This window comes from Neospora caninum, chromosome VIIb (genome assembly GCF_000208865.1).
Source record: "Neospora caninum Liverpool complete genome, chromosome VIIb".
NCBI lineage: Eukaryota > Apicomplexa > Conoidasida > Eucoccidiorida > Sarcocystidae > Neospora > Neospora caninum.
The window spans coordinates 2,479,606-2,491,517 of record NC_018394.1 but is presented as its reverse complement, the minus strand read 5'-3'; the positions used below and the strand labels follow the sequence as shown (position 1 = coordinate 2,491,517).

General features: G+C 54.4%; 1 protein-coding gene and 1 non-coding gene across 2 annotated transcripts; one reads left to right on the top strand and one right to left on the bottom strand.

Annotated features, from left to right (window-relative positions):
• Positions 1-1,282: 1,282 nt before the first annotated feature.
• Positions 1,283-9,107, bottom strand: NCLIV_026980 (hypothetical protein; the record flags this gene model as incomplete). Its single annotated transcript, XM_003882893.1, has 12 exons — positions 1,283-1,522; positions 1,893-2,006; positions 2,879-2,948; positions 3,264-3,475; positions 4,010-4,168; positions 4,641-4,820; positions 5,174-5,444; positions 5,703-5,839; positions 5,976-6,686; positions 6,944-7,070; positions 7,558-8,003; positions 9,087-9,107. 12 exons carry the CDS (start codon positions 9,105-9,107, stop codon positions 1,283-1,285), a joined length of 2,688 nt encoding a protein of 895 aa, XP_003882942.1.
• A 1,766-nt stretch (positions 9,108-10,873) lies between these two features.
• On the top strand, positions 10,874-10,945 carry NCLIV_t090003. The gene has a single exon. It is a non-coding gene; the product is annotated as a tRNA-Pro (tRNA).
• Positions 10,946-11,912: the final 967 nt, after the last annotated feature.

Sequence of the window (11,912 nt, the reverse complement as noted above, 5' to 3'; positions counted from 1 at the left end):
GCGGTATTGGTAACGGGGTCGGCGTTTCAGCGTTGCATCAAAGGGCGGCTATTTTACAGCACAGCAATGCCCCTCACACTGGAACTCTGCCTGGCATGATTGGAATGGTGGATCCCGATTTGGACTCAATTCAGTATCCCGCTGGCATGGGACGCCTAAACATGTACCGGCAAAATCAGATCGACTGGCTCTCGGGCATGCCAAACCTCGGACAGTTTTGAGGTGTTGACTCCAGATCACGTGGTGAGGGCCCTGTTGGTGGGTGCGCAAACGCCGTGGGCTCGTTGGAGATATCTCTTAACATTGGTATTTCTTCTTTTGTCTGGATCCGCAGCTAATCTTATTCATCTTTGACATTGTTCGTAAGAAGTAATTGTTTTGGGGTTAAGCAAGTGTTCTCCGCCTATAAGGGAGCTTACGTTAATGAGTGAGTCGCCCCAACGGTTGCTTTCACTTCTTTCGCCCGTAAGCGAGCCCGACCGCACAGTCGGAATTAAACTGGCAGGAAATCGCTTCTAGATTTAGCGATCCAAGCGGATGTCACACCGGACTTACCGGCCGCCACCATCTGTGTCCCATTTACTGAACGTGCGATGCCGACAAACCACCAGTTGCCCTGGTTCTGTCACGCGACACCGGATCCCACTCGCCTGCGCAGCTCACATTGACAGCTTTGCTGGCTTTTATACGGCTCTTAATTAACATCACTAACGTTAGAGATGAGGCAAATCCACGATCATTTCCTGATACTCGGAAAAACCGCGGCTCAATCTGGAACTAGCTCTAAGCTCCGTCAATCGTGTTCTCTAGTCTTCCTGAAGAGTATTCTGTTCATTGCCCTCGCATTTATTAACCGTAAAAGAGAGAGAATCTACTGATGATTGGATGCACGAATGAGCGAACTGGCCATAATATTTACTTCGGCGAAGAAACAGATCTGTGCGTGCCCTGACTCAGGGGGAAACACCCTCGTGGCAAGGCACACAAAATAGAAACACTACCATTACAAACGCGCGAAAATCTTCATGATCTACGAACCGTCCGCCTGGAATGGCCAACCACTTGCAGTTTTATGCCATATCGAACACGCACGCCAAATGTGAGTCTTTAGCTTTGGTACGACGAATTCTGTTCCAGCGCGTAATTGTTGTCAGCTCTGGGACCCAGCATTTCGATTCTGCTCGTTTGCTTGATTCACCATTTTTAGTACGCGCTTGTACGCAAACAGCACAGCGCCTCGCCAATTCCAATCGTATGCCTAGAAACCCAGGACGTAACGCCGTCACTGCATGAACTCATTGGCAGTGTTATCGCGGTCTTCGAAATCGGTTGGACACTGATATGATATGTCAGACTTCATATGGTGCCTGCGTTCCGGATCTCCTCGCGGCGATCGATGCGCTTGTGACTGCATTTTGTGAACAGCTTGCCGGTCCGCCGTCTTTTGGAGAAGCGTCGTCGCAACGGCAGGACAGGCGCGGGTGGCGCGCGGTACTAACGCAGGTCTCTGGTATACGCGCACCTGCGGTAATGGCAAAAAACGAAACCCCCTGGAGAAACTCAGAGTGTAAGGTCTTCGTACACTGTCTGTTCCACAGGTCTTTAACGGGGGGATACAGGGCGCGACTACACGGGTGCCCACAAGAGAGGAGAGGTCTTCAGGTCTACATGCAGTCTGGTTGAGAACGAAAACCACAAATAGTTTGCTACACTGCTCGACCCAAGCGCCACGGCGAACTAGAAGGACAAACCATGACACAAGAAACATCCACACCAATTAGCAGGCTCAAGCATCCCTTCCCAATATCTCCTCCGAATGGCCCACGTTTCTCACATTCGCTTTCCCGAACATCATCTGTGAATTTTGGCAGGCCTGCGGGTCGACATCCTACCTCATCAGGAACGTGAACTCGCACACGCAGAGGACCACACCCCGTGATGCTAATCCACCCGAGGCCGCTCAACACGATGTCCGCTGCAGCTTCTTGCCACCCCTTGCCTGCAATCTGCAAAGCACCCCGCATAAAACGTCACAACAAGAATGACAGTCGGCCCGCAGAAGCCAGCTGCTGTATTCTGCAGCGTTCCTCGATCTCTTCCGCAGAGTTTCCTTCTCTAGCGAAGGCGACGTGCGATTCGCACAGATCCCTCAAGGACTTGTGGATCCGTCTGTATTTCTCCGGATTATGTTCCATTCGGTGGGCCCTGTTCCGTTAACGGACCCAGACCGCATATTTACACCAGTGATAGATGTTGAGCTATCGGATGGCCTTTGCTTCTGAGAGCCTGTCCGGTCTTCTGCGACGCCCGTGTTTACCTAGGAACTAAGCGGACTGTTCACGTCCTCGCAGGAGGGATAATGCATTTGTATTCAGGTTCTGCGTAAGAAATTAAGCAATTCATGCATAGAGTACCTAAACCAAACGACGTAGTGGCTAATTTTTTTCAGCCCTTTAGCCAATACGTTTGCGGTCGTTTGATCCCGTACGAATCAGCTAGTCAGCACACGCTTCACCCGGAAAAATGTGCATGCACACGTAACTGCGATACCTATCCACACAATGAGTAAAGCAGGCTTCCACGGGATAAGGCACATCTTGCAACGTGAGGAGCATCCATGAAACGCTAATGTACCGAGTCTTTTTGTCAGCCGCCGGCAGCGCTTCAACGATCAGACTAGAATTCTTCAAACTAGTGCCACAGATACCAGCTACGCTCAACCCATTCCCTCGTGTCGCGTGCTCCAAACGCCCTTCAATTTGGCATGTTCAGCAAACAAGGGCCTTCCTTGGGAGGTGTCACTACACCTGTGCAAGATGAGCGCTCTGTTAACATGAATGAATTGGAAGGGTTTCTCACGCTGACACGTCGAACTTACATAGAAGTCTTCTGGTACCAGAGGACTAAGCGCTTTGCGTCGTTCCGGTGAAAAGGGCGGGGAGAGGCGACTAAACAAATAGACAGCACGCCGGAAAAGACACCGAAGAACCACGAATAATCTTCGTCACAGGGAACACGAACCGTCCATGGTAGGTCGGAAACACCCATCAGCGTTCACGAGAAGTCAGATTCCAAACCACTCGGCGGGCAGATTGGTATGATCGAGCACCTTTCTGAGTACGAAGCATTTCACGTCATCTTTGCATTGAACGCAGTGCGAGAGGTGCAAGGCATTATCTGTGTACTCGAGCTGCGTGTTCGCCTCTCCGATACTCTCTCATGGCGTTGCCCAAAGAGGAGGACGACGATCAAGTAATACTTACCTTCGCTGGGCTTCCAATTTTCCCTCGGGCGTGCCTGCGGCCGTGAATGGCCGTATCAGCAAGGACCGGCTTAGGAAGAAGGAGAAAAAGCAGCCCCGGTCGCCGAGCAGCTCCACGCGCGCGAGGCCACCGAGCCACACGCCGTGGCCCTCCGCAACTCTAGCGGAGCAAAGGTGTAGCGCTGAAGACGGTACGGCAGCTTGAAGCTCTTCCTGTGGGGAAAAACAGTCCCCGCACCAACCGAAAGGGAAACACTAGTGGCGAGTCCACAGGTAAGAAATGTCTCTTTCTGAACCTCTGCATGCAAACGAGGTACCAGGACCCGACCGGCGTAGCCCATTGTTTTCCCCACTACCACTGAGGGAACCAGTACTCAAACTTTGGGGTCGAGTCGCCTTCACGTTCCATCGCACCAGCAGGCTCATCCAGCTGATGCCGCGGAGCCAGACGAGCTCAGGGAACGCTTGGCTCCAGCCCGATTGCTTACACGGTGCATGGCTAGCTACGTATAGTAGTAGTGTTATCATACGTACTAGTCACGCACACGATCTGTTCGTCAACCGCTGGTTCCCGAGACTCCAGGCCACTAGAAAAAAGAACGTCAAGCGCAACTTGCAAGCAGCCAGGGCTCCGAAGCTGTGTGGCCCTCATGGACGCGTTAGTTGTACCACAGGTTGCCAGGACTGCATCAATATGCGTCTCTCTCATGCCCAGTCGTGTCGACGTGCTTCCGGCTTCCGACGCACCTGGGTGAGAAGGTTCGCATAACTCCCTTTCAAGAAGATTCCTGGAGTGTCAATGACTTTCCACTTCCCGTTCACGACAAGGGGGATAAAATCCAACGTTGTTCCTGGAACTGCTGATGAGGCTGCAGCCGCTGCTTTCGCTCCCTTAAGTTGCGGTTTCTACGAAGCATCAAGCAATGAACAGAGGCATCACAGGCCGCACGAATGACACGCCGAACCTTTCGTCAGTACACTGGAACGTGTCCAGTCGTCCTGCTGCCTGGCCGCATTGGATACCCTGCGAACCTCACATCGAACGGGCGGAAGCCTCTTGGACGGGCGCGATGTCGAAAGCAAGCTTCACAGTCAACGGCGCGCCTCGACAGGGAAGACTACATCTGCTCCACTATATGCAACAACCCAACAAGGGTTGAGCGCATTCAAGAAACAGGCAGTGTCCCCTCTGCCGCCGGTCGGTATGTTAGAGCAAACGCCTAACAAAAACTGGTAGCATGGTCTTTCCAGTCTGCACTCCTTTTCGCGAAGCCGTCTGTAAGCCCTTGTGCCGAACAGCTAAAACCGTTTATTGTCTGTGCCGCGCTCACATGAATGGGAACCTGCTTCTCTACCTCAGTGTTTCGGTCAAACTCACCTGTAAAGGTCCGGGTGTCGATTCGGGCTCTCGCGTAGCCTTGGCGAGAATCTTGTTGAGAAAAGAAGACTTCCCTGCGTTAGCTGCCCCAATTACGTAGACGGGGCGTTTCCGTCTGATCGCTTCTTGGCCAACCGCGTTAATCAAGTGTGACACGCCTGCCCCAGACTTATTGCTGATCTGAGAAGTACAGCAGCAAAGCGGAGAGACGTTACACCATCGGAGAACCGACAACACATTGTTCGGGATTGTCTTTCTCTCATTTCAGAACCAGATCCTGACCGCAGGAACGCGTTGTCCGGCGCAGATGGAAAGGTCTGCCTGCTAGATGGGGCAACGCCGTCCCCGAGATGAAAGGCGCGGCATCTGCTGGTGCCCCGTCCAGCGCCATAGAAGCCTCTCTCGTCGGAGCCCTAACGAGATTCGTTTGCGCGGAGTTTCATTGCCCTGGACCGGGTGACAGCCGATTCGTCAGTCAGCGTTCCGTAGACGACCAAAACCGGTCAGGCAGCGTTACGAGGCTGAAGGCTTACCATGAATATATTTTTCACTGTAAAATCTTTGAGCCTGTACGCTCGCGACAGCATCTCGAAAACGTAGTGGCGCGCTACGTTCGTGTTGGCGATGCACCGTCGCCTGAAGCCTTCAGCGCTCGAGTTGAAAGGCGCGTCTGGCCTGCGAAGACTGCCCGGCAACAGATCGCACTTTGTCACTGCGACGTAGACGGGGTTGACCCGAACTAGGTCCGGCAAAGCCGGGACCAGCTCAGGCGAGATCAAGTCCAAGAAAAGCAAAAAAATACACCTAGGGGCAGAATCAAAAGACACGCAAACACGTGGCACGCGTCGACAAACGACAAACGAACTGAACCCATGTGAACGACGGCCGGAGATCCACGACTCCACGAATATCGCGCCTGCCCGATTCCCGAACCTGAAATGAGCCGGTGGAGCGAGACAGTGACCGCCCTGGCAGGCCTCATTTTTGTGGAGCCCGTTGCGCGCCAAAACCTTCCAGTGCTCGCAACAGAATGCTGGTTCGCGAAGCCGCTCGAGTACTCACCGTTTCGTCCGAAGGGAGGCTACGAGACGCTTGAATCGGTCGGGATGAAGAAGGTGGTCTCCGTGAGAAAACCCAACTCTCAAGCCTTCGTCGATCTTCTTTCCACTCTTCATGGCGTGACACCTCTGGCATAAAACCTGAGAAAAAATGCACTCACAACAGGCAGTTCTGTGAAGCCGGGAAAGAGCCTGTGAGCCTAGCCAAAAAAGCCCCTCGTTCCACAGACCGAGACGCTGCGCCGCTTTAGCGAGCACGCCCGAAGAAACGCCTTACCAGTTTCTGCGCCCCTGTGCGCGCGCGACCTTCAGCTTCTACAGACGCGTCGTCGTGGAGCGCAGCCACTGCCTCTTGGCCCAGAAGCCGGCCAAGCTCCTCTTCAGACAGAGTCATTGTCTCCACGCGGACGCCTCCTCTTTGGTTCTCTCCGTCCGCGCCGGCGCCGGTGCGGCGTGCCCCAGGGAGTGCCATGTCGTCTGCGGTGTCTTCCGGGAAGGCTGACCTTCCCTCGGCATCGGATGGAGTCTCTTGCAAGCGTCTCTGTTCGGGGTCTTCTGCTCCGTGACCAGCTTCGCTACCCCTCGCCACCTGCGTGTCCCTTCCCCCCTGGCCGTGCTCGTCGAGTTCCTCTTCGCCGACCCGCTCGGGCTCTTCGTCCTCCACCGGCTCTCCGTTGTAGTCGCACGCCAGGGTCAGCTTGTCCAGAACCTCCTGCCGGTCTGTTCCACCAGCCTCAGCTATGGCGCTGACGAACGCTTCAAAGTCCACGCTCTCTGCGCGGGCTGCTAGATCCACGACTTTCTCGATATCCCCTCCTGCGGACGCGAACGCCTTCGCGGCAGATTCGGGGTCACTCAGATCCAACGAAGACGGGCGGAGAGACGGGTCCGCTGCGCCTTCTGACGAATCTGCGCAAGAGGACGTTGACAGCGACGCCGCCTCCAAAACTCTGGCTGGCACATAGGCGGCCTTGTCAGGGTTCCGCGTCTGCAGAGGCAAAATACACACACTCGCGCACGCGTGTTGCACGCCCGTCCTCAAGCTACCTAGCGGAGCACAACCACAAAAGAGATCCGACAAGGTAGCAGCACAGTTCGCTCCCGTCCATTCCAGAACGTTCTCCGAGAAAGGAGCTGAACCCTGCAGACGAAGTGCAGAGATTTAGCGACGGGACGTGGCGGGGCGTTCGCGGTTGGCTAAACTGTTTGGCACCACAGCGGGACGTCTCCGGGGAAAAGCCGAACCTGGAAAGCAGCGCCGCAACCGAAGCACCGATTCGGTTTCACTCGGATTTCTGCAGACTGAACGTACACATCGGGCTTCTTTTCCTTCTTCTCTTTGGCCGTTGAGAATAGCGCACCCGGATTTGTCCTGAAAAGCGTAGGAAAGTCAAGCATGCAGCACTCAGGGGCCGAACGAACCCAGGCTGATGCACGCGGCGCTGCCAGCAGTCACTCAAAGGAGAATCGCCATCGAATCCACCTCGACACCACCAGACCATGCAGAGAAGAGTGTCAAGTGAACGGTTGGGAGGCTACACGAATCCACTCTCTGGGTTTCCGCGACTGTAAACTGAGAGCTGTCGCTCGGAGTAGTCCCGAAATGCTCAACTTGCCCCATCAAGCCAGGCCACCAAAGGCGACAATTTGCTGCCGATGAGATTGGCCACCGAGGTCCTGGAGGTCGGCAAAAGAGACGAAACCCTGGGCAACGTTCTCCTGACGGAGACGCGTTGCATAGGTTTGCGTCGGGCGGTTCTCACTTTTCAGGACATGCGCTGCATGGCAGGGAACACCGGGATCTACCAGACGAATGATGAGTATACACTAGGAAGTGATGCAAATGTGGCAGCACATACATTCGAAGATGCTCGAGACGGTCGCGCCGCTCTTCCTCTTCATCCATCTCTGCAATCTCCTCCATGGTGTCCCGGGTGTCTCCGTGTCTCTTTCGTTTCTGTCCTTTACTCTGAACCGAAGGATCTCGCGTCGCACCTTCGCCCCGTACGCGCGATCCACCGGATGCATTGGCACCACTCGCAAGTGGCTGTGTCTGCTCGAGTAACTGCTTCTTCAACTGGGCAACTACTGGATCGTCGGCGTCGTGCTCTGCTTCGAGCTCGGCGAGTGCCTTCAGCGCCTCTCTCCGTCTTTCCTCGTCCACCTCCCCGCTTCCCAGAAAGCGGGCTGTGGCGCCCTCCCTTAACCACACGTCTTCGACGTCACTCGAAGCCATAACCTCCTTGCGGCCCGTCTTCCGGCGCTTCTCCCTCTTCCGCGACGCCCCCACGGCGGCTGCGGGCGACTGCGCAGAGACGCGAGAAACTATCCATGACGGAACTCGACTCGGTGAAAGCGAGGCGCGAAACCCGCAGGGCGAAACAGGACTCAAAGAGCCTGGTGAGAGAGGTTGGCGGCGCCTGTGGGCGCAGCCTGCAGGCATGCGCGGGGCGGGACGGAGGCTCCCAAGCCTGGTGCCGCCGTCTCTCGCACACAGGAGGGATTTGTCCAACGCCGGGGTAGCCCGTTGGGGCGTGGTCAACAGTATGGCATCGCTGGAAATCGAACATGCGCCACTGACGCTACGGGACGAGGTTGCGCGGCATGCTTCGGCTAGGCGGGCACCTCGTTCCTTGCGTCTCCCGAAAGCGTCGAAACCGTAGACGTTCCCAGCCGACGCACACACATTCTCGACAGCCTGCGCTGTTGGACTCCGGCAATAAGGCGAGTGAAGAAAGCATGACAAGCGGCTACGAACGCCTCGCTCCCCACGCCCATGGTTGTATGCCTTCCCCGTCAGCCAGGGGATACACGGAACATTTGGAGGCTCCACATCACCCAGGCGCCTGAAACGCTGCGGGCCTCGAGCCCCACACTGTGTGAGCGGCCATGCTGAAGAGAGGACACAGAGCGATTGCTGACGGCTGAGGTGCGTGGGTGCGCTGTCCAGGCGTTCGCGTCTGCAGCCTGTGGAAAAACCACGAGGCGTGGCCAGAGACGTGGGGGCGCTCGAGGAAGGCCAAGATTCCAACAGTGCTGAGGAAAGGATCGAGAAGGGCTCTGGAAAAGACGAAAAAGAGCGCGCGTGAACCGAGCCGCTCCGCAGATACACAAACGACGGAGTGAAACGGAAGAAGGATCGACGACGGGGAGTAGAGAACGGGGTCAGCGGCCGAAGACCGGCGGCAAAAACGAATGAAGGGGAAGACGACACTAAGACAGGAGCCGTTGATGCGTCACGGATATCGCCATGACGGCAGACCGGGCGACGGAGACTTCGGCTGCATAGGATCTCAGGCGACCGCGGTGAAGAGAAATGGGGAGCGGAAGAGCTACCCGAGTGAAGAAAAACAATCAACAGTACCAGCCGAGTAGAAATAAACCCCACCGCACAGCCCGTCCGCATCATCGCTGGCGGATGCGAACTTCGCGTCAGAGGATCAGACGGAGCGGAAAACACACGCACGTACAACATTCGGCAACCACGAAGGCGGCAGCTCTCCCCTTCTGTCAACCGCAGCAGGGAAACACCCGTTCCTCTCAAAACAGCCTGCCGCTGGACCAGAATGGAGCGCAACGACGAAGGGAGCAGAAACGCGTCTGCATAGCGCAAAAAAGAGTCAATACGGGAGAAAAGAAGTGGAGGTAGCGAAAGCACAGGAAATGCAAACAATGCTGCAGTCAAAGAGAGCTCGGTACATGCATGCTCCATTCAGCCGCTGAGGAAGGCGTGATGAGGACCAAACTACGAACCTACTAGATCTGACGCCTTCCTCGCGAACATTGCTACTGCTGTGGAGTGTGAAGTAACGAAAAAAGTGAAATGTCAGATATCATCTCACCGCAAGAAAAGTTTAGCCTGCCTTCGTGTATGAGACATCGCGCGACTGACGAAGGACACGGGAGAATCATCACTGCATCTGTCCAGCCACTCCCGCGAAGGCAGTCTCCCAGCGGAGTTTGAAGACATGAGTGAAACATCTTCGTCATCTGAGTCACGATCCCGCATTACACACGGGCTGACAACTACCACGCTGGACTGCCCTTCCTTTGTTTTTGGTTTGTGGCCTGTCTCGGCATGCGATTCTTGTCGCAAGTTTTTCTTGCATCTACATGCGCTCTCGAGCTTGTCTCTGTCTCCTCGTAACGATCCGCGCGTAAGCAATCTTAGCCACCTCACCACATTGTGAGACCCCCACACCAGAAGCGTCCATTTCTTTTTAGAAACGTGGATTTTCAGCTAGTTTATGGATGTTTTGCTGCTTTGGCTGTGCATGCTGCAGCATGTGGCTTTCACCTGGGGTGCATGCGCACATAATAATCACCGATGATGCAGCCCACACACTGAGGTTGTGACGTCTAGCACTGCGGCCGCAGCTACAAGCAAGCAGAGAGGCATCTTGCTGCACCAATCACTCTAATATTCACCCGCGTAACAAAGAAGATCTCACTGTATCGAGTAGACACAAAATATTTATCGCAGCGAATATGTCGTGTTCGGCCGCGTCTCAAGATGGCGTGCCTTAAAGCCAGGCTTTGACCGCGGTTTTTCCGAACGTAGCTGGGGAGAACCTCAGAACATTAGGCTTCCGAAGGCAGTAATCAGGACCGGGACGCGTTTGCGAGTAGCTATTAGAGTCGTTTAAAAAGTATCCGCATGGGTTCATGCGTAACTACGAGAGGCGATGAAGTACCGGTTACACCGGCCACGGATTCTCCATCGGTTTTGTTCGCGAAAGTGGTGACTGCCATCTACGGAAGCCCCGCTCCCCCACGGAAATGGTAGTAGCGAAAGATAACCAAAAATGCCGTGGTGAATCGTTCTCTACGGCAAGAAGGCACTGTACGAGGCGTGAGGAACTTATTACACCATTCAGTGTCATGCGAGAAGCTGCAGACGGTTTTTTTTATTACTCCTGTGCAGTTCTCCGCAGCCAGTGCGGCTTGTGTCGGACTTCGGCAATTCATGAACTCTGGCAGGTTCCAAATGGGTCAAAACCTTACAAAAAGGGACGCGGGTCTTGGCAGAACACAGCAACGAGATTCTGATCGAGGAACCGTCGAAAGACAGCATGAGGCACGTCGATGCCTGGTAGAAAGTCCACGGTTGTCGTGTGAGAAAACCCCTGGGATGAGGGTACATAGTCCAACTTTTAAAAGATGCGGTTCCGCGACGGCTGTTTAGTCTAGTGGTATGATTCTCGCTTAGGGTGCGAGAGGTCCCGGGTTCAATTCCCGGAACAGCCCTACTTCTTGTTCCAAATAATGTGTCACACTGGTATGATTGCCATGCTCCGATAATCTTAAGCATGTAACTAAGGGAAACCTTTATCTTTCCACTGAATCGCGTTGCCTTTACGTGTTTCAGCTCTTACAGCTCCATTCGCTGGCGAGTGGACAGCCAATGTTTTGTGGGTGTCTAGAGGTGACAACAAGAATATGGAGAAGGAAGCGGCAACTCGGGAAAGCAGAGGAGTTCTAGAGAGGAAAGCAACGTGAAAACGGCATTAACAAACACTACTTTGGAATTCGCCGGTACAGAAAAGAATTTGGAGGACGTGTTTGCGCAGTAACATGCTGTTTCGGCAGAACGAGATCTCGAAAATGGAAAACCTGCTGAGTCTCCCGAAAGCTTTTTCTTGCTACTGCTTCCAGACTTTCAACTGGAACGACCGGTTATGTTGCATCGGAATTGGGCAACATAGCGATCGCGGTTTCGAGGATACTGCAACCTTGGAAACCTGAAATCGGGCAGCAGTGACCCACATGCTCTGGTCAAAAGTGTATGTTTATACCACGCAGTTGCATGGGCTTGGTTTTCAAAAGTTAGGCGTAAGACGGCCTCCAACAACATGGGTACACTTGTTTACACCGAAAGGACGTCTGAGAACTGGGGACATCCTCTCGTCTCCTGTAATACCAGTTCTTTCGAACAAGGATGGAGGCTTCATCTATCACGCGACGGACAACCCCGAGTACAAAACATACCGACTGGCCCCCCACAGCCTTGTTTGGAACGAGATTCTTGGCAGAGAGTTGGCACAACTGTAACGGATCCTGCGGTCTTGTGCCAAAAAAAGAGACGACACGTACGGGATAAGAAATGCACCGCGCGAATACACTGTATGCAGGTGGAGGTTAGATGCTCCATCACTTGACGCGTCCTCAAGCCGCCTGTCGTCACATCTAACTCCCACATCGTCTCTGTCAGCGG